This window comes from Scyliorhinus canicula, chromosome 11 (assembly GCF_902713615.1).
Source record: "Scyliorhinus canicula chromosome 11, sScyCan1.1, whole genome shotgun sequence".
Taxonomy (NCBI): domain Eukaryota; kingdom Metazoa; phylum Chordata; class Chondrichthyes; order Carcharhiniformes; family Scyliorhinidae; genus Scyliorhinus; species Scyliorhinus canicula.
This window is the reverse complement of record NC_052156.1, coordinates 38,143,695-38,164,218: the sequence shown is the minus strand read 5'-3', so window position 1 is coordinate 38,164,218 and position 20,524 is coordinate 38,143,695. Positions and strand designations below refer to the sequence as shown.

General features: G+C 46.1%; 1 protein-coding gene across 5 annotated transcripts in view; it reads right to left on the bottom strand.

Moving 5' to 3' along the window:
- The window catches only part of cacna2d3a (calcium channel, voltage-dependent, alpha 2/delta subunit 3a), a 1,093,156-nt gene that overhangs the window by 488,067 nt on the left and 584,565 nt on the right, over positions 1-20,524 (bottom strand). For all 5 annotated transcript variants that reach the window (XM_038812776.1, XM_038812778.1, XM_038812775.1 and 2 more), the window contains one exon: positions 11,989-12,102. In XM_038812776.1, coding sequence (XP_038668704.1) covers positions 11,989-12,102 — 114 coding nt within the window. The remainder of the gene's footprint in view (positions 1-11,988; positions 12,103-20,524) is intronic.

The following is a 20,524-nucleotide window of genomic DNA, read 5'->3' as shown; positions in this document are numbered from 1 at the left end:
TATATAGAAAATTTGAGGTGGAGGCCATTCGGCCCTTTGAGCCTGCTCCGCCATTCATTATGATCATGGCTGATCATCAAGTTCAATAACCTGATCGTGCCATCCCTTGATCCCATTAGCCCCAAGAGCTATATCTCATTCCTTCTAGAAATTACACAACGTTTGGCCTCAACTACTTTGTGTGGTGTCGAATTCCACAGATTCACCATTCTCTGGGCAAAGAAATTTCTCCTCACCTCAGTCTTAAAAGATTTATCCCTTATCCTCAAAATATGACCCCTAGTTCTGGACTCCCCCATCATCGGGAACATTCTTTCTGATTCTACCCTGTCTAGCCCTGCTGTGTGGTGATGATTTATTATCACAAAAAATCACAATTAATTTTGTTCCAGAATGTTTTTCCAAAACATACCAATAAGATCAAGGTCTGCTTGGACTTTTGTGAATGGCACTTCTCAATGTGTTTCAGTTCATAACACACATCACCTCATCGGTTAGATCTGACTGAGTGACTGCACTTGAATTATTATGCTGAGTTCTGCTGGGGCTGTGCAGTTTGTCATTGTTTCCCATAACAGTCTACTAAAGAAAGTCAAAGTTTTTATATTCACATGGCACAATGACAGAAACAGTCCTCAGGTAACAATTGTTATTCCAGATTAGCAGGACTGGAGAGCTGGAACTGCTATGATATTAAAAGTTAGCCATTACATATTTAGTAACGCAGTGTTACTCTCAAATTCAGATACAAATTGGTGGAAATATTTAAATTGTTGATAAATAAATATGGTCATAATGAGTAAAACAAAAATAATCACGGAATCTGGTTAAACATATTTGACTTATAAATCTGTGGTTAGAATTTGATTTCAGACATTATTTATTTATACAGTAGTGATCCATTCTTACCTCTACTGTAAGCACGATATGCATTTTATAAATGTGTTCAGACATTTGAGAAACTTTGAGCATGGGTTTCGTTAACATTTGTCCACCTGTGATCTCCCGATGCATATGAAGCATTATGGAAAAATATGTTGTACGTCACTCTATACAATGCATTATTTTTGATTTCGTGCAATTTCTCTTCTAGTGTTACAAGGAAAGCAACAGCAAAGATAACAGGCAGGATTCTTCGTGTTCGGTGACCGGGTGGAGAATAGGCTCCTACGCCAAAATCGGGGCCAGCGGTGGTTTGACACCTGTAAAGCCATGCTCCTTTTCCTCCAAACTGCCGCCATCGTGACGCGCACTGCATGTCGTTGCCGCGTCATCGGCCGGCCCACCTGCAATGTTCCGCTCCCAATTGGCCGAGTTCCAGACGCCGCGGATCACATGTGGTTCCACAAATCGTGAACTCGGCGTGGCGGCTGCGGACTGTGTCCAACGCCGCCATGCTCGGCCGGGGTCCGTGCCGCTGGCTGGGGGAGGCTTCTGCGAGGGCTGGGGGAATGGTGGGGGGGGGGGGGGGGGGGTGGCCGGGGTGTGGGCTGTGGGATCACGGATGGCAGGTTGGGTCCACGCACGGCCGGCACCATGTTGTACGGCACAACCATTGCAGGTCATCAGCTGTGCGCAGCCCATGACCCGGCCATTCTCCGCCTGTTTTCGGCGTGGGATGCAGGAGTTTCACCTGGTGCCGATGCTAGCCCCTCACCGGTCCTTGAATCGGTGAGGATTTCATGCCGATTTTTTTGTCGTAAAAGACCACACATGCTCCGCTGGTGCCGGCACTTAGCCGCCGAAATGGAGAACCCAGCCCAACATTTGTCAAGAAACTATTAACTGAATGTTGATGTCAGAAATGTATCTGTTGATATGGTTCTCTAGAAACTGCCACAAGATTTTACAATGAAAATTCGATCTGAAAAGCAGACGATGTTCTTGACTGGTGTGATCTTCAATCCATTTTCAAGTAGAAGCCAGGTTTAGCAGCTTTTGTTCTTCTCAGCTCTATATTGGGAGATCATTACTTAGAGAGTGAACCTGCATTTACATAGCACCTTTCATTACCTCAAATGACTCCAGCCAATAAAGTGCTTTTGAGGTGTAACCACCCTGAGGCAGGGAAATATCACAGCCAAACTGTGCGCAAGGTGAATAAACAGTTATCAGATAAATGATTGGATAATCAGTTTTAGTGAGGATGGTTGACGTATAAAGTTTCACCACACCACTGCGAGAATTCTCTTGCTCTTATTCAACTAATGCCCAGGGAGCTTTCACATCCACCTGATAGGACAGGGCAAATGGCGGGGGAGGGGAGGGATTCCATTTTTCAGCAGCATCAGTAACTTCAATGGTATAATACTTCTGAGGTCATAACACCTCCTGCGTTTTCACACCAACTTTGACACTGAGTCAAATAAGGAGTTAAAAAAGATAGTTTTTAATGAAAAGTCTGAAAGGATGAAAAAGGGAAAGTGAGGAAATGGTTTCGAGAGAGAATTCCAAGGCCGAGGGTCCCGGCCACTGAAGGCACAGAAGTAAACGGAGGATTGATTAAAAACAGGGATGTTCAAGAGGCCAAAATTGGAAGAATGCAGATATTTCAGGTGAGTGGGCCTGGAAGAGATTACATGGTGAAGGAATTTTGAAAAGAAGGATGAGAATTTTGAAATTGTGGGGTTATTTAAGCGAGAGCCAATGTAGGCTGGTGAGCACAGGGGTGGTAGGTAAATGTGACTTTGTGTGCGTCAGGACACAGGCAGCAGTGATTTGGATGATCTCAAGTTTAAAAAGTGTAGATTACGGGAGGCCGGTCAAGGATGCATTGGAATAGCCAAATCTGGAGGCAATAAATACACGATTGATGGTTTTACCAGCAGGTGAATTGAAACTAGGCCGAGTTGAGCGATCTTGTGGAGGTGGAAATGAACCGGTTTGGTGATGGTGGAGGTATGCGGTTGAAAAAATGACACAAAGGTTGTGAACAGTCTGCTTCAGCCTTAAATAGCTGCAGAGGGGATGAAGTCAATGGCACACGAGTGGAATTTGTGGTGGGGACCAAAGGCAGAGGCTTCAGTCTTCCCAATATTTAGTGGTAGAGATGTTTACCTCTTCCAGCAATGGATATCAGAAAAACAGTCTGCCAACTTGGAGAGATTCTAGGGGTTGAGAAAGGCATGGTAGCACAGCGGTTAGCACTGTTGCTTCTCAGCGCCAGGGTCCCAGGTTCGATTCCTGGCTTGGGTCTGCACGTTCTCCCGGGGTCTGCGTGGGTTTCCTCCGGGTGCTCCGGTTTCCTCCCACAAGTTCCGAAAGACGTGCTTTTAAGTAATTTGGACATTCTGAATTCTCCCTCTGTGTACCCGAAGAGGCGCTGGAATGTGGTGACTAGGGGCTTTTCACAGTAACTTCGTTGCAGTGTTAATGTAAGCCTACTTGTAACAACAAAAGAATAAAAAATTATTAGGTGACGGTGAGATGCAGCAGGTGCCAGGGTATGTGCAAACTGACATTGTTTCTTAGATGATGATGTCCAGGGACAGCATATAGATCAGAATTAGTAACAAACCTAGGATAGATCCTTCGGGGATACCACATGTAACTGTGCAGAAGGGAAAAGAGAGGCTATTGGAAATAATACTCTGGTTACGATAGGATGGGCAAAAATTGAACTAGATTACAGCAGTCCCCCCTGAACTGGATTATAGTGGAGAAGTGTTGGGAGGGGGCGACTGGAGGTTCTTGGGTGGGGTCCGATGAGATGCCAGGCTGTATGGGCAGAGTGGGGGATTCTGACAAGAGTTGGTCACTAGCCTCATGATGCCTGAAGGCCCATAGACAGGGATGAGGATGAGTGCAGTCAGAATGAATCCCCACACTCAGGGAGCACTGTGAAACCAGAGGACATGACCTGTATGAGAGGTGACTGGTTATGGGGGCCAGGCTGTCAGTGAATACTGAATGGATTCATGATGGAAGCGTCATTTAGTCCACAGTCCTTGAGAACTGGGAGTGAGGGTGAATTTAATTTCAGTCTTCACACGCATCAGATATACCTCGCTTGCCACAAGGGTAAGTCAGTTGTCTAATCAGGTCCCTGACCCTTCCTTGCCGAGTCAATTGAAGTGAAAATCGCTTATTGTCACAAGTAGGCTTCAAATTAAGTTACTGTGAAAAGCCCCTAGTCGCCACATTCTGGCACCTGTTCGGGGAGGCTGGTACGGGAATTGAACCGTGCTGCTGGCCTGCCTTGGTCTGCTTCCAAAGCCAGCTATTTAGCCCTGTGCTAAACCAGCCCCATGTAATTTCTTTTATTCGTTCATGGGATGTTGGCATCGCAGGCTGTGCCAGCATTTATTACCAATCGCCTAATTACCCTTGAGGGGGCAGTTAAGGGTCAACCATGTTTGCTGTGGGTCTGGAGTCACATATAGGCCAAACCAGGTCAGGATGGCAGATTTCCTTCTCTAAAGGACGTTAGCGAACAGGATGGGTTTTTACGACAATCGACAATGTTTTCATGATAATCATTAGACTTTTAATTCCAGATATTTTTTTGACTGAGTTTAAATTCCATCACCTGCCGTGGTGGGATTTGAACCAGGGTCCCCATATCCTTATCCTCGGATTCTGGTTTACTAGTCAGCATCGCAATGCTTGAGTGTACAAACTTGTCATCCAGGCAGTGGGCGACCGAGGGGGTCATCCGACCTGACTCTGTCCCTCCACCAAGACTAAATTCATGGTCGGGTGTTCCTGTAGAGGGAGCAGGTGGTAGCCCCTGGCACCGTCAGGCCTTCTGTGCCATTGGGCACCTCAGGGACTGGCTGCCTTCTTGACCCCTTTCATCACATTTTAATTTGATGTTTTAAGTTTCATTCGTGATTTGCTGTTTGCTTAAGGCAGTTTTCCTTTCAGGGACTGTCCCTTTAAATTGTCCCTTAGTTTATTTGATTTAGTTTTCTTGGCTATTTGTGTTGATCATAACAGTTGGAAGCCGGGCCCCCAAGCATTGAACTCCAAGACTCATACTCACTTCTACATAACAGAGAGGTGACACAGATATGGCCAATGCAATGCATTATGGTGAATTAACTCATCAGTCACCACATTGAAGGGATAACGGAGGCAGCACCTTGTCCTCCCACGAGGTTAGAATGCAGATTTGTTGAATGCACTCAACTGCCCTCACCAATGGCAGTGGGGGGGCGGGGGGGGGGGGGGGGGGGGGGGGGGGGAGAAAGGAAGAGCATTCAGACCACTGAGATTCTCAAGGGTCGAAGCACTTCATTTAGATTGAGTTGAGAGGGGCAACTGTGGGGAAGTGGCTGTTGTGTGGGACAGGGGTGGAGGGAGTGAGGTTTAGGGGAAAGGTGCTGACATAGGGGGATGCTCATGGGTACATGTCCCAGATACTGAGAGGGCTGAGGGTCAGGGCTTTGTCAGGACTTCTCATCACTAGCTTTGATGTTCTCTTCCTTTCAGTTTCTGATTTGGGAGAACCATGGAGCCAGTCGAGCTGGCAATTCTGTAGATTGCGATCGACCAGAGGAACGACATTGGTATGCCATTGCACATGGCCAGGAACAAAGGCCAGCAGAGGAGGGGTGTGTGGTGATATGCATCACTGTAAATACACAAGGGGTTAATACAAATAGACTAAGACTAAGTAAACACTAGAGGGAGCACCAGAGACATCATGACACACAGTAAGATAGGACATGACCAATGGTCAGTCAAGACACCCAGAGGCGCCACTACCACAAGGGGGCTACCCATATAAAAGGACAGGGGACACCAGCTCTTTCTCTTTTCCAAAGGTGACACTCATAGAGAGAGGGGCAGATCAGGAAGCATCATACCCACTGCATGGCTTAGAGCAGACTGGTTAGTTAGACTGAGTTACTATAGTAAGATCAGCAGGAGAGTCAAACTCAAGTAGGAGAATTGTTAACTGTTCAATAAATGTGTTAAACCTACCTCCAAGTCTGAACCTTCCTTTGTCAGAGTATACATCAAGGTAGCAGCTTATGCTATAAGAAGAAGCATAACACAACAGGGGGTATAGGGCCCGTTGACCTTCCAGGTGCAGGGCCACAGATACGGCGTCTCAGAGCAGACATTACCAGACATGGTATACTGCCATAGAATTTCCTACCTTCAAATGTCAGAGATCCAGTGCCAGAGGAGACTGGTCTGTCCCGGGAGATGGTGGAACACCTGTGCCAGGTGAGGCAAGAGTTTTTACCACATGGGCTGTGAGGTCACTCATTGCCTGTGGCCCTGAAAGTCACTGCTGCTGTGACTCTCTATGCAATGGTTCACTTCAGGGCTGCACAGGTGACCTGTGTGGTATCTCCTAGTCTGCTTCACACAAGTGCATTAGGGAGATCATCAATGCACTATCTGCCAGGGCCCACATGTACATCAACTTGGAGCGGAACAGGGGCAGCACGGTGGCCTAGTGGTTAGCACAACCGCCTCACGGCGCTGAGGCCCAGGTTCGATCCCGGCTCTGGGTCACTGTCCGTGTGGAGTTTGCACATTCTCCCCGTGTCTGCGTGGGTTTCGCCCCCACAACCCAAAAAAAAATGTGCAGAGTAGGCGGATTGGCCACGCTAAATTGCCCCTTAATTGGAAAAAATAATTGGGTAATCTAAATTTAAAAAAAAAACTTGGAGCGGAACCAGGTAAACCAGGTCGCCAGAGCCATGGGCTTTTGCCCATATAGCAGGCATGTTCCCAGGTGCAGTAAGTCATCGACTGCAGACACGTGGCTCTGCATTCCAAATGGCAGCATGGGGTGCTATTTGTGAATCGCAAGGGATGCCACTCCTTCAATGTCCAGATCTGCTGTGACCCCACAATGTGCATCATGCAGGTGTGTGCCCATCTCCTAGGGAGCGTCCATGATAGTTACATCTTGGAGCGCTCGCAGGTCCCGGCTGATTGTGAGGGAGAGCAGTGGCTGGAGGGATGGTTCCTCAGGGATGAAGGGCAAACCATTCAGGAGGTGGCGGACTCCGTCAGCGTGGAAACTACAAACACCCGCTGAGATTTGCTGCAATGGCGCTCATTCACCTTCGTGTGCGCTGATCGAGCAGGCAATTGGACCAGTGGGGGGAGCCCTTCAACACAGCCCCCAGAGGGTGTCCCGCATCATTGTGGTCTGGTCTGCTGTGCTCTGCACAACCCGGCACTGCAGCAGGGAGAGCAGCTGGACCAGGAGGAGATGGGAGAGCGCCACATCTCCTTGGATCAGGAGGTTGTCAAGAGGGTGGTGACAGGCAACCCGCAGAGCAGGAGGAAGGATGTCAAGTGATGCTGGGGCCTGCATGGGGTGCAGGGCTGGGGACGCCCTCATTGACTCTCGGTTCGGTGATGATCAGGACCAGGGTGTGAAGACCTCTCCCAACATGGGGTCTGACATCTTCTCATTACTGGAGCCTGCAAGTGATCGCTATGGTCGCTCCATACATAAGCAGGGTGCTAAAACAACTGACCAGATGCTGCAGGGGAATGACAATGACTTGCAGTGAGGAGAGAGTGATGTTCATTTTAACCTCTGCAAAATGTCTGACTTCAGAGAACTGAACACAACCTGCTGCCGAACGGGGTGGTCTCGGAGCCCATAGAGGCAGAACGACACATCTCAGCTGCTCCTGCCTCCTCCGAGGTCAGGGGTCCCGGTGTGTTTCACCACCTCTCGACCAGGTGGACAGAGTCAACTGATGGCATCCTCATGACGAGAGAATGCTGGCCCACATGAGCGTTCAAATCTCTGGAATAAGGCTAAATCTCATAAGTTTTTGTTCCAGAGGCACAATTGTTCACACTGAGCCAAACCTGACATCATCTATTGCAGTGGTTCCCAACCTTTTCAGTGACATGGCACACTTCAATGAGACAAACAATTCCATGGCACACCCACTTTCCTTTTAGCTGAATCAATTGCTCATAAACACTGCACAATGATACAGAAGTCTGAAGATCCGCACATCCAGACATAGGAACAGCTTCTTCCCCACAGCTACAAGACTCCTCAATGACTCTCCCTCGGACTGATCTGTTACCTGAAGAACACTATTTACGATGCCCTGTGCTGCTCTTGCTTATGTATTTGCTTTGTTTGGCCCCTTGTTCAGCACTGTAACCAACCACTATCGATGTACCATTTGTCAATGTACTCTGTCGATTATTCTTTTTTGTCTACTATGTACGTACTGTGTATGTTCCTGTAGTGATATGAGTGGGAGCACTGCCATTGGTGCAGAGCATTGGTTTCCCATGTGCCTCTCGTTTGATTGGCTGGGACTAGTCATGTGACTGCTCACCAATTGGTCGAGAGGCAAGTAGACCCCGCCTCCGAGGCGTGGTACAAGTACCCAGGGTTCCCGGCGGTCGGCCTTTCTCTGTAGTCGACCACCGGGCTAACAACTAGCTGATTAAAGCCACAGTTTGGATCTTCATCGTGTCTCGCGTCCAATTGATGGTACATCAGTTTCCTTGGCCGCAGAAAAATACTTTTCATTGCACTTCAGATCACTTGACAATAAAATCAAAATCAAACGTAGTGGCTAACCGACAGTGGCCAATCAGATACAAAGGGTGGGGCACAGGGTGCACCACTATTCAGCAATCTGCAACAAGCCAAGTGTTTCCTCATTGCCTGGTCACTCATCCTGTGTGCTCAGTTTAAAATCAACATCAGAATTTCAGTCTGATTCAAAGCCGTTACACTCTGTACAACAATTCCAGTTAAAATGCTAATCAGTATTAGACATGAAGATATACCAATTAATGCCGAACAGAAAATAAGTAAAAACAGATGCAAGACAAAACACTTTTGATAGCATGTCTCCTTTTCAGCAATGCTCAAATTTCTGTACTACTAAACTACCATTAATATTCACATCAAATTAGTCTAATTAACACACCTGAGCTAGGAGTGGAAGGAATGCACACCCATGCCCCTCACTTTCAGCTTCAGCCTTTCCCTCCAACAACAGCACCCACACCCTACACTAACTTTATTCCAGAGACTGTTCCCTTGGAACTCACCCAAGTCACTGTTTCTGCCTCACAGTTTTGAGCAGGAGACAGCTCTGTCAAATGCTAATGAGACCTGGGAGTTAAAATGGCGTGGGGTGGGGAAATGAGGGAAATTGGGAAATTTCCGAGGCTTCAGGCGTCCTGCCATCCAGGTTGAGTTTCTCTGGTTTCAGACCGCTGTCCATCTTGATGTGAAATGCTTATTAAATTGAGGCACTCTCAATTACGACGCGAAAGTTAGGTCAGTAATCAAAAGCTTTAATAAGCATTAAACAATGGCAGCATCCAAGAGAAGTGTGCTCGCAAAATGGAGTCTCATCTTAAATACTGTTTCCCAGGGGGCGTAGCCAGAGGCGGAGTCCCCCAGGGTTCCAAGCCTCTTAAAGGGGCAATGCCAAGCCTCTTAAAGGGGCAAGGTATTCCGATCATCACAATGATGGATTATTTTTTTTTGGGGTGGTGGGGGGGGGGGGGGGGGGGGATCTCTGCCACTCTGTATTCTGCCGATCCTACATTTTACCAACTCAAGTTAAACTCAATCCCATCCTGTCTGTAACCTCCACAGTTGACCCCTGAACTGTGGAGTGTTGGCAACTTTTTCTGGAGTTCCTTTGTTTGTTTCAGACTTCCATCAACTGCAGAATTTTCTTTTTTTTTGCACAATCCAACCCTGACTTTTAAAAGGCATCTTACATAGCTAGCAGCTTGAAAATCATGAATAAAACAGCAATGCATTCTTGCAAATCACAATCACTGTGGGGGGGGGGGGGGGGGGGGGGGGGCGGGAGGGGAGCCATGGTTAAAGATTAGTTGCAGGCAGTCAGCGAGAGAGAGAGATGTTGAACCATTTTGCTCCTTGCATCATGGGATGCCGGTCATGTGCGTTCACTCAAATCCCATCATCGCCTTCAATTGCCCCTGTAAACCTTTCTTTAATCCCAGCCCTACGGATGCTGGTGGTTTTGTTTTCTTATTGATTGCTATTGGTTTTTGTCTCTGGTGTGCAGTTGTTACCTTCATTGTATTGTTCCCTGTTTTGTGTTTTCTGCGTTTGCTCTGTATTTTGCTTTGTCTTTTTGTACAATGGGACTGAACTGTGTCCCTCTTGGGATGGGAGGGATGTTTCCTCTCTCTCTTTCGCCGTGCTCCATGTCGGTGAGGCCTTTTCCAGTGGACTGCGCTGCTTGTTCTCATACACACACACTCTTTTAAAACTTCTTTTATAAATTTAGAGTACCCAATATCTGTTTTCCAATTAAGGGACAATTTAGCGTGTCCAGTTCACCTACCCTGCACATCATTGGGTTGTGGGGGTGAAACCCACGCAGACACACACACCACACCCTTACCGACATGTACACGCAAACATTCACTCTCGCCGACATGCAAGCACTGGTTTTCACACACATGTTCTTTCTCCTGTACATGCATTGGGTGCCTTTCCACTGATGTGGGTCTGCTGCTGGGGCAGGGTGGTGATGGTGGTGGTGGTTGAGGGGGGGGGGGGTGTGAACCTTTGTCTCTCTGTAGGATGGAACTGTTATTAAACTAAAAGATACCCAGCCCTGATGCACCCTTATATGGTGGTCTGGAGGAAAGCACTGTTACTTTATTAATCATGTGCAGTTCCACTTCCGATTAAAACAAGGCTGAGTTGTCCACTCCCAAGTCAGTGGGTAAAGAAATCTGGCATCACAAATTTGAGGAGGGTTTGTTGTTATGTCAACTGGGGGTGGCGGTGGTGGGGGGGGGGGTGATCACGGGGCAGCTGTTGAGAAGAGAGTGGATTTTGAAGGCCGCATTCGAGCAGTAGCTACAGCGGGACCTTGGTGATCACTGAAAGAAATGGTTGGGGTTTGTTGCCTAGCGTATTGCAAGGACTTGTGCATGGGGGTCTGGCGGCCACGGCACAATTGTACCCTTCTCACGGCACGCACAGAGGTTCAGAATGACTGATCCAGTGTCCCCATCATACTGCTCATTCTCAGCTGAGCCCTGTTCACTCCGTCATACCAAATGTCCTACTATCTAATTCCCTTCCTGGTGGAGGCCTTCAGATCTTCATCAGAATCTAATAGGAACCCCATTTTGGGCTGTCTATTCCAGCTAAGATTAACTGACTTCCCAAATGTAATTTCCTAGATGTATCAGTGAATTCCAAAAAACGAAGTAGTCATTTCTCAGAGTTGTTAGTTTCAGAAACAAATTTGTCACCTGTAGCCTCCTTATAGTTAGTAGCTACTTAGCAAGTTTCACACGTTTTACTTTGGGCTGCTGTTTGGGGCTTAGCGGAGGCTTGCCATTACGTGTGAGTTGTCTGGAGGCAAAGAGGAAACAGGAGAGGAGGGGAGTATTGTGATCAGGACAGAAGTTGAGCTAGGGTTTGTTAATTGGGGTGAGAGGAAGGCTGTTGTGGAACTAAAGATTGTGAACAAAGTTCATAGATATGTTTGTAGATATGTCATCAAGGTCCAATCTGAAGACGATGTGCTGGAATGTACCAAAAGACGCTATCACCTTATTTTCTTTACATTTGAGTGAGTAAATTGCTGGATTTAAAAATGTTTATATCCTCCAATAGTAAAACAGTCTTATAACAAAACACCATTGGTACAGGAACATCCTCAATGATCAGGCAAGACTAAACATTTTTGAGCCAAAATCCAACAAAAGGGAACCAAGGTTGACCCACCATTTTGATCAATGCCTAACATCTTGATTGGCTTGTGATTCTCATGAACAGATGGAGAGAATGTTGATTATAATTTCAAAATGAGGAAATTACAGCTTGTCGAGCTGCAGCAGCATTAATGCATGTGTATACTATTGTACTGGAGACTGCCACATTCTTTTAATGTTTGATCCTACATGAGTCAAGGAGTTAAACAATAAATTGCTCTAAGTCGAGAAGAAGTTCTGCTCTCAATATGAGCAATTTTCTGATGACTATGGAAACCTACAATAGGATGTAAAGCATGTACTGCTCACCTTTCGATCTGGCCAGTTGTATTTTGCGAATACTGTATCATAAGTATCCACGGCTCCATCAGTAACCAGCATAATAGCTTGGCTGCAAATGCTTCCATGACCTGTGTTGTTAAACTATAAAAAGCAATAAAGAAAGAGAGAGTATTGTTAGAATTGCTATTTCTTACATGAAGATAGCATCAAAATTTAAGGTGCACCATCTTCTGCACAAAGCTTTCTTCACTTATGAAATGGACTTGTATTTAACAACACACACCCAGGATGCTTCTTCTGTCTTTCTTTGGTTTATATGAGTTTGGCTGCATGAATAGGTTGCATTTATTACACTGATAATAAAGGGAGAATAAAGAATCCAGATGAATGTCCCTCTTGTGTCCACTGTAGTCTCTTTTCCTTTGTTTCATTTGTCATTATTTATTCTGAAAGGAATGAAGGGGACGTTTTAAAAATCGATTTTTATTCACAAGTTTTATCTTTTAAAGTCACAAATTCCCCGTGAGCATTGTAACTATTGATCTGCCAGCATTATCAAAAGTTGCAGTCGACAAAGCTGTGAGGTAATTAATAAGGAAAATCCAAAGGTCCCTTAGGCTGAGCAATTATTACCTGCCATTTGTCTTTCAGCATTCACTATAAGATATGGAAGGCTCTACTGTATTATGATATATGGTCTTTTATAAAGACTGAAGCATATCAGCAGGTAGCTTGGAATGCATTATTGTTCTGCTGAGCTGTAAATTTTGTAATTGAGAAACACAGCCAACCCAATCTTCACTAACTAGTGTCCGCTCATATGTCTTCTGCTGCGATGATTGAATAATGCTTGGGAATTAGGACAACAGCTGATTTGGTCACCTCTCTATCTAGCTGAGGAAAGCTGGAACCCTTTGTCACCCCAACTTGTATTAACAACTCCACTCTGACCAGATTCACTGAAATGCATTTCATCATGTACTAAAGTTGGATTTGGTTTCATGACCTCTGATCCAGTACTACTAGGCTTTATACAAAAATATATTTGTTCATAGGATGTGGGTGTTGTTGGCTCGGCCAGTATCTATTGCCCATCCCTAATTGCCCTTGGAAGATAGTGTTGAGGTACCTTCTTATTGGAATCTCATGTGTTGTAGGAATACCCACAGTGCTCTTAGGAAGCGAGTTCAAATTTTTGGCCCATAGACAGTGAAGGAATGTGATACAGTTTCAAGTCAGGGTGGTCTGTGAATTGGAGGACAATATGATGGTAATGATGTTCCCATGTATCTGCTGCCCTTGACCTTCTAGATAATAGAGGTTGTGGGTTTGGTAGGTGCTGTCAAACGAGCCTTGGTGAGTTGCTGCTGTGCATCTTGTAGCTGGTACATACTGTTGCTACTGTGGATTGGTGGTGCATGGAGTAAATGCTTAAGGTGGTGGAAAGGGTGCTAATCAAATGGATTTATTTGTCCTCAACGCGGTTCAGCTTCTTGAGTGTTGTTGGAGTTGCACTCGTCAAACCAAATGGAGAGTATTCCATTAAACTCCTGACTTGAGCTTTCTAGATGATGGACAGGCTTTGGGGAGCCAGGAGTTGAGTTACTCATCGCAGAACTCCCAACCACTGCCTTAACCAGTGTAGTCACAGTAATTATCTGGCTAGTCCAGTTCAGGTACTGGATGTGGATGGCACGGTAGCACAGTGGTTAACACTGTTGCTTCATAGCACAAGGGTTCCAGGTTCAATTCCCAGCTTGGGTCACTGTCTGTGCAGGGTCTGCACATTCACCCCTTGTCTGCGTGGGTTTCCTCCGGGTGCTCCGGTTTCCTCCCACACTCCAAAGATGGTAAGAAGTCTTACAACACCAGGTTAAAGTCCAACATGTTTGTTTCAAACACTAGCTTTCGGAGCACAGCTCGTTCCTCAGGCGATTCGCCTGAGGAACGAGCAGTGCTCCGAAAGCTAGTGTTTGAAACAAACATGTTGGACTTTAACCTGGTGTTGTAAGGCTTCTTACTGTGCTCATCCCAGTCCAACGCCGGCATCTCCACATCATGGCAGTCCAAAGATGTGCAGGTTAGGTGGATTGGCCATGCTAAATTGCTCTTAGTGTCGAAAAAGGTTAGGAGGGGTTATTGGGTTATGGGGACAGGGTGGAAGTGAGGGCTTAAGTGGGCTCAATGGGCCGACTGGCCTCCTTCTGCACTGTATGTTCTATGTTCTCCCCGTTTCTGCGTGGGTTTCTTCCGGATGCTCCGGTGTCCTCCCGCAAGTCCCGAAAGATGTGCTGTTAGGTGATTTGGACATTCTGAATTCTCCCTCAGTGTATATGAACAGCGCCGGAATGTGGCGACGAGGGGCTTTTCGCAGTAACTTCATTGCAGTGTTAATGTAAGCCTACTGTGACAATAATAAAGATCATTAAAGATTATTATTATTATGTTGACAATGGGGACTCAGCAACTACAATGCCATTGAATCTCAAGGAGAGCAGATTAGATTCTCTCTTGTTGGAGATGGTCATTTCCTGGCATTTGCATGGCATGGATGTTACTTGCCTAAATATTGCCCAGGTCTTGCTGCATTTGGACAGGGACGGTTTGAAAAGTTGAGAATGGTGGCGAACATAATGCACATCTCCACTTTTATGTTATGATGGAAGCCATTGACAAAGCAGGTGAAGATGGTTAGGCCTAGTGAGCAGGTTATTGCTGTGTAAGTCCCACTTAATAGCACTGTTGACAACATCTTCATTACATTTTCTGGTAATTAAGAGTAGACTAATGGGGAGATAATTTGAAAAGTTGGACTTTTCCTGCTTTTTGTGGACAGAACGTACCTATGCAATATTGCTGAACTGCTAAAGGCGTTTGGGAAAATGGTTTTGGAGAACAAATCACATCATAAAATAAATATTATGGTCATTAATATATTGTTTTAATAAGTGCCTCAGTCTATGTTTGCACAGACTAATTTGTCTTTTCTTAAAATAGACTGATCTTAATAACTGGCTCTTTTTGGATAGACGAGACTTGTTTGTTTAGTGTAATTTGTCCTCTGTTCCTCCAGATGGCAGTAATACAGTACCACATGTGGGATTTAAAAATGTACTTTTGGGAAGTGGATATAAAGATTAGGCCCATAAGCGATTTAACAACATGATAATCCTCCTGGGACCTGGGAGGCTCTTGAAATTATAGAAGAAATAATTTGATTTATTTTTGAAAATATTATAAATAAATTTCAACTGATAAGAGTTGACATCAGATAAAATCTCTGCCAGTATATGTATAGAATATTCCTTATATTAGTTAACCCAGGGGGTATGGAACCCATTTACATTATAAACGCCAGTGACAAGCATCTTGTGATGAACTACAATTAACTTCTAATGATTTATCATTTGGCATGAACATTTCAATGCATTCTGACATTTATAGTCTTTATTGTGACTACTAGTCATTCAAATGTCAAATAAATTGATTTAATTTGCTTGCAGAATTTTAAAAAATAGGTCTAATCACTGGCGAGATTGAGATCATTTGCAAAGAGATAATTGCAGTGGATGCTGGGCTCTGACAAGTGACAGCCTGCATGTCCCCCAATTTGTTCAGGAATAATTAATGGATATTTTTTAATGCTTTAAATCATCACAAACAGCTCCGATTAATTTTGAAAGTTTGAGAGTCGATTGTAACTAGTGTGATTCAGCTAATATCTAAAGTAACATGAAAGATATATACTACTGTTTACCGAACTAAATTATCAAAGCTGACTGTTACATTAGAACAAATCACATTGTTATTAATTATCTTGCATTTTACTCCTCCTTAAGCAAAATATTTTATATTCAGGAGGCACTCTGTTTTTGGTGTACCTTTCATGTACTATGCATTTTATATTTTAAATATTTATTATAACCTTTTCCCTTCTGTTCAGAGGATTATATGACAATAACAATAAAAATACACATTTCATACTGGGTATTGCCACTGCGAGAAGTTGCTTATTGAAGTTATTTATCATATTTTGGGGGAGACAGAGGTGTGGTTTTGTCAGTGGAATGGTGATCCAGAGACCGAGGGTAACTGAGAGGCCTCAGTGGACACGGAGAGGATGTTTCCACTAGTAGGAGAGACCAGAGCCCGAGGGCACAGCCTCAGACTGAAGGGACAATCCTTCAAAACGGAGGAATTTCTTCAGCCAGTGTGGGGAATCTGTGGAACTCATTGCCGCAGAAGCCTGTGGAGGTCAAGTCACAGAGTGTCTTCAAGACAGAGATAGATAGGTTCTATCTTCAAGACAGAGATAGATAGGTTCTTAATTAATATGGGGTTACAGGGCGCAGGCAGGAGAATGAGGATGACAAACATATTAGCCATGATCAAATGGCATCGGGATCGAATGGCCTAATTCTGTTCCTATATCTTATGATCTAATAACACTTTGGGGATGCTGGTTCGAACCCCGCCATGACAGATGGTGGAAATTAAATCCAATAAATAGATGGAATGAAAAGTCTAACAATGACCATGAAACTATTGTTGATTGTTATACAAAACCCAGCTGATTCATTAATGTCCTTCAGGGAGGGAAATTTGCAGTCCTCACCTAGTCTGGCCTACATGTGACTCCAGATCCACAGCAATGTGGTTGACTCTTAAAATGGCCTCTGATGTGGCCTAGCAAACCACTCAGTTGCATCAATACTACAACAAAAAGTGAATAAAAAGAAAAGAAAAAGCTCTTTCAGAGGGTTTGTGCAGACTGGATGGGCCATATGGCCTCCTTCTGCACTTTTCTAAACCAGACAGACAACCTTACAGATATGGGGCGAAATTCACCGAAATTCATGACGCCCTTGACCGGCGGGCAAAAACGGCGCTGGTGACTCAGGCGTCGGGGCCCGCTTATCAGCCCGAAATCTCCCGTCCTGAAAGGGCCAGCAGCGGAGCGACGCTGTACGCGTCAGTTTCACCCGCTGCGGAAGTAGCGCGTCGGTTGACGTCGGGTGACATCATCAACGCCGCCCGGCGAAACATGATATAAATAGCCCCCCAGCCCCCCACCCACCCCCACCAACCCCCCGGCACTCAAAGTAAGTGATTTCACTCTCTCTCTTCACAACCCCTCCCCCCAACCCACCGGCACTCAAAGTAAGTGATTTCACTCTCTCTCTTCACACCCCCCCCCCCCCCGAAGTAGGTCATTTATCTTTGTCCCCGGCCTGTCACCCACCTCCAAGCTGAACGGCGTCAACCATCATCAATGGTTGACGCAGTTATAAGCCAACTTTGATTTTTGCCGCCGTGACCACGACTTCGGCCCATCCGGGCCGGAGAATAATTAGGCCTCAATAAACAATGGCATCCCGCCGGCGCCAGCCGTTCTCCGAGGCAGGCGGCGGGATTTGAAGAACGCCGTTTTATGGCGGGTGGGAAAATTGTGAACATGGCGGGAGCGGGATTATCGGCGCCGCTGGGCGATTCTCCTACCCTGCGCGGGGTTGGAGAATTTCGCCCATGGTTCCAAACACCACTGTCACCATCCTTAGTATTTCCTGCCCCAACAGCAGGACAGACCCAACAGAGATGGTGGCAGTGACATACAGTTGGGAGGGAGTGGCTGTGGGAGTGCTCAACATCGACTCCGGACTCCATGATCCTTCAGGTCAAAGATGGGCAAGGAAATCTCCTGCTGATTACCAAGTACTGTCCCCCATCAGCTGAAGAATCAATACTCCTTCGTGTTGAACACCAATTGGAGGAAGCACCGAGGGCAAGGGCACAGAATGTACTCTGGGTGAGGGAATTCAATGTCCATCACCAAGAGTGGATCAGTAGTACCACTACTGACTGAGCTGGCCAAGTCCTAAAGGACGTAGCTATTAGACTGGGTTTGCGACAAATAGCGAAGAAACCAACAAGATAGAAAACATACTAGACCTCATCCTCACCAACCACAGATGCATCTGTCCATGATCTGTCCTTTGGTAGGAGAGACCGCTGCACAGTCCTGGTGGCTACAAGGATACACTCCATTATGTTGTGTGATACTACCACCGTGCAAAATGAGATAAATTCAGAACAGATCTAGCAACTCAAGACTGGGCACCCATCAGGTGCCGTGGGCCATCATCAGCAGCAGAATTGTACTCGACCACAATCTGTAACCTGGTATATTGCCCACTCTACCATTACCACCAAGCCAGGGGGCCAACCCTGGTTCAGTGAAAAGTGCAAGAGCATTGGCATGACCAGGCATACCGAAAAATGCGGTGTCAACCTTGTGAAGCTACAAACAGCATAAGCAGCAAGTAATACAGAGCTAAGCGACTCCACAACCAATGGATCAGATCTAAGCTCTTCACTCCTGCCACATCCAATTGTGAGTGGTGGTGCACAATTAAACAACTCAGTGGAGAAGGTGGCTTCACAAATATCCCCTTCCTCAATGATGGAGGAGCCCAGCACATTAGTGCATCGAGTGGACGATCCATCTCGGTCTCCTCCGTAGGTCTCCAGCGATCGGCGGGCTGACCTCTGCGGCTGGGGGCCTCCTTTCCTACGCACCGGCCCCTGTAGCCCTGCGCCATATTGCGTCGGGGCCGGCACATTGAAGGAGGCCACTGCGCATGCGTGTGTTGACGCCGGCGCCACTGCACATGTCTTTGTTGGCGCCGATGCAACTGCGCATACGTGGATCCCGCGGCGTACAGTTCGCGGCGGGATCTGCAGCTGGAGCAGCGCGAATCGCTCCAGCGCCGTGCTGGCCTTCTATAGGGGCCAGAATTAGACGTGGGAGCGGCCCGTTCACGCAGTCATAAAACATGACAGAGTTTACGACGACTTGGACACTTTGCCGCGGGATTGGAGAATCCCACCCCCTGTATCCCGGAATATTGAGCTACCAATCCTGCCCCTCTCTCAGTGACAGCAATGATATCATACCCACGTTTTAATTTGTGCCCTCGATTCATATGCCTTGTTCGTCAGACTCCTTGTATTAAAATAAATACCATCCAATCTTGCCAATCTCTAACTGGTCCAGACATTCTATGCCTTCTTGACCCACTTGATGTCTCTTTTAATTTTGGCTATGCATCTACCCCTGCTGAATCTTCTCTCAGGATTCCAGGCTCCTGCCAAGTTTGTTTAAATCTTCCCTAACAGCACTAGCAAACCTCACTGCAAGGACACTAGTCCCATTTTGGTTCAGGTGCAAACCATCCACCTCCCACCTCCCCCAAAAAGGGTCTCAATGTCTCAGAAATCTAAAGCCCTCCATCCTGCACCATTTCTCCAGCCAGGCATTCATCTGGACTGATCTCTTATTTCTATAGTCACTTGCCCGTGGCACAAGAAGTAATCCAGAGACTACTACCTTCTGGGTCCTGTTTTTTCATCTCCTAGCACGCTAAATTCTGCTTTCAGGACCTCATCCCATTTTCTGCCTATATTGTTGGTAATAATGTTACTAGGCTATTCGTCTGTTTGCCCTCCTCGTTCAGTATGCCCTGCAGCTGTTCAATGACATCTCTGACCCTGGCACCAGGGAGGCAGCATATCATCTTGGAGTATCTTTACGGCCAAAGCAATGCCTATCTGTTCCAGATAGAGTTCCCACCGGCAGCAACCAGGGGTGAATGGCGCAAGCGGGACTCTGTCATATCTGCACAGCCACTTGGCCCATCCGGGCCGGAGAATCAGCGGCCCCACCGATTGCAGCAGCCCTCATCAATCACGCCAGCGCAAATGGCACCAATTCTCCACACCTCAGAGAATCATGCACCAGCATCAGGGCGTCAGGGAGCAGTTGCACCGATTCTCTGGTGCAGCATAGGGCTCAGAGAATCACCCCCTTTTTGTTTCACTGTGACACTGACTGTGAAGTCAATGAGAACAGGAATACAACTTTGGTGTTTATGAAACTCAACTGTGCTCCGCTCCTGCCCAGACTGAGACTAAGCTCCACACTCAGTCTTTTTTGGCTGCACCTCCCAGTTTCACCCAATTCCAAAAGCACTCTTGTTCAGCCAAACAGGCACTCAGTGGCTCCTCTTTTTATAGGCCTCAAAAACAATGCTTTGAAAACTGGATTAAACCAGTTGTGCAGTTATCAGCTACAGCTGAGAGTAACTCAGCTGACTCCTGTCTCAGAAATGCAACTAAACTGCAATAATCAAAAGAGAAGCTTTTAATTACTCGATTAAAGAACTAATTTAGCTTTAAATTATCCCTGAAATTAAGTTTAATTACTACTTACCCCCTTACAACTCACCATGTCAACTCCCTGTTGCTAATCCAACTCCAAAACCATTCTTGTTCAGCAAAACAGGCACTCAAACTGCATCTATCCAGCAATTTGGAAAATTGGCCCAGTATATCCTGTACACAAAAAGTAGGACAAATCCAACCCGGGCAATTAAAGCCCTATCAGTCTCCTCTCCATCGTCAATAAATTGATGGAAAAGGTCATCAACAGTGTTATCAAGCGGCACTTACTTAGCACTTACTGCTCACTGAGGCTCAATTTGGATTCCATCAAGGTCACTCAGCT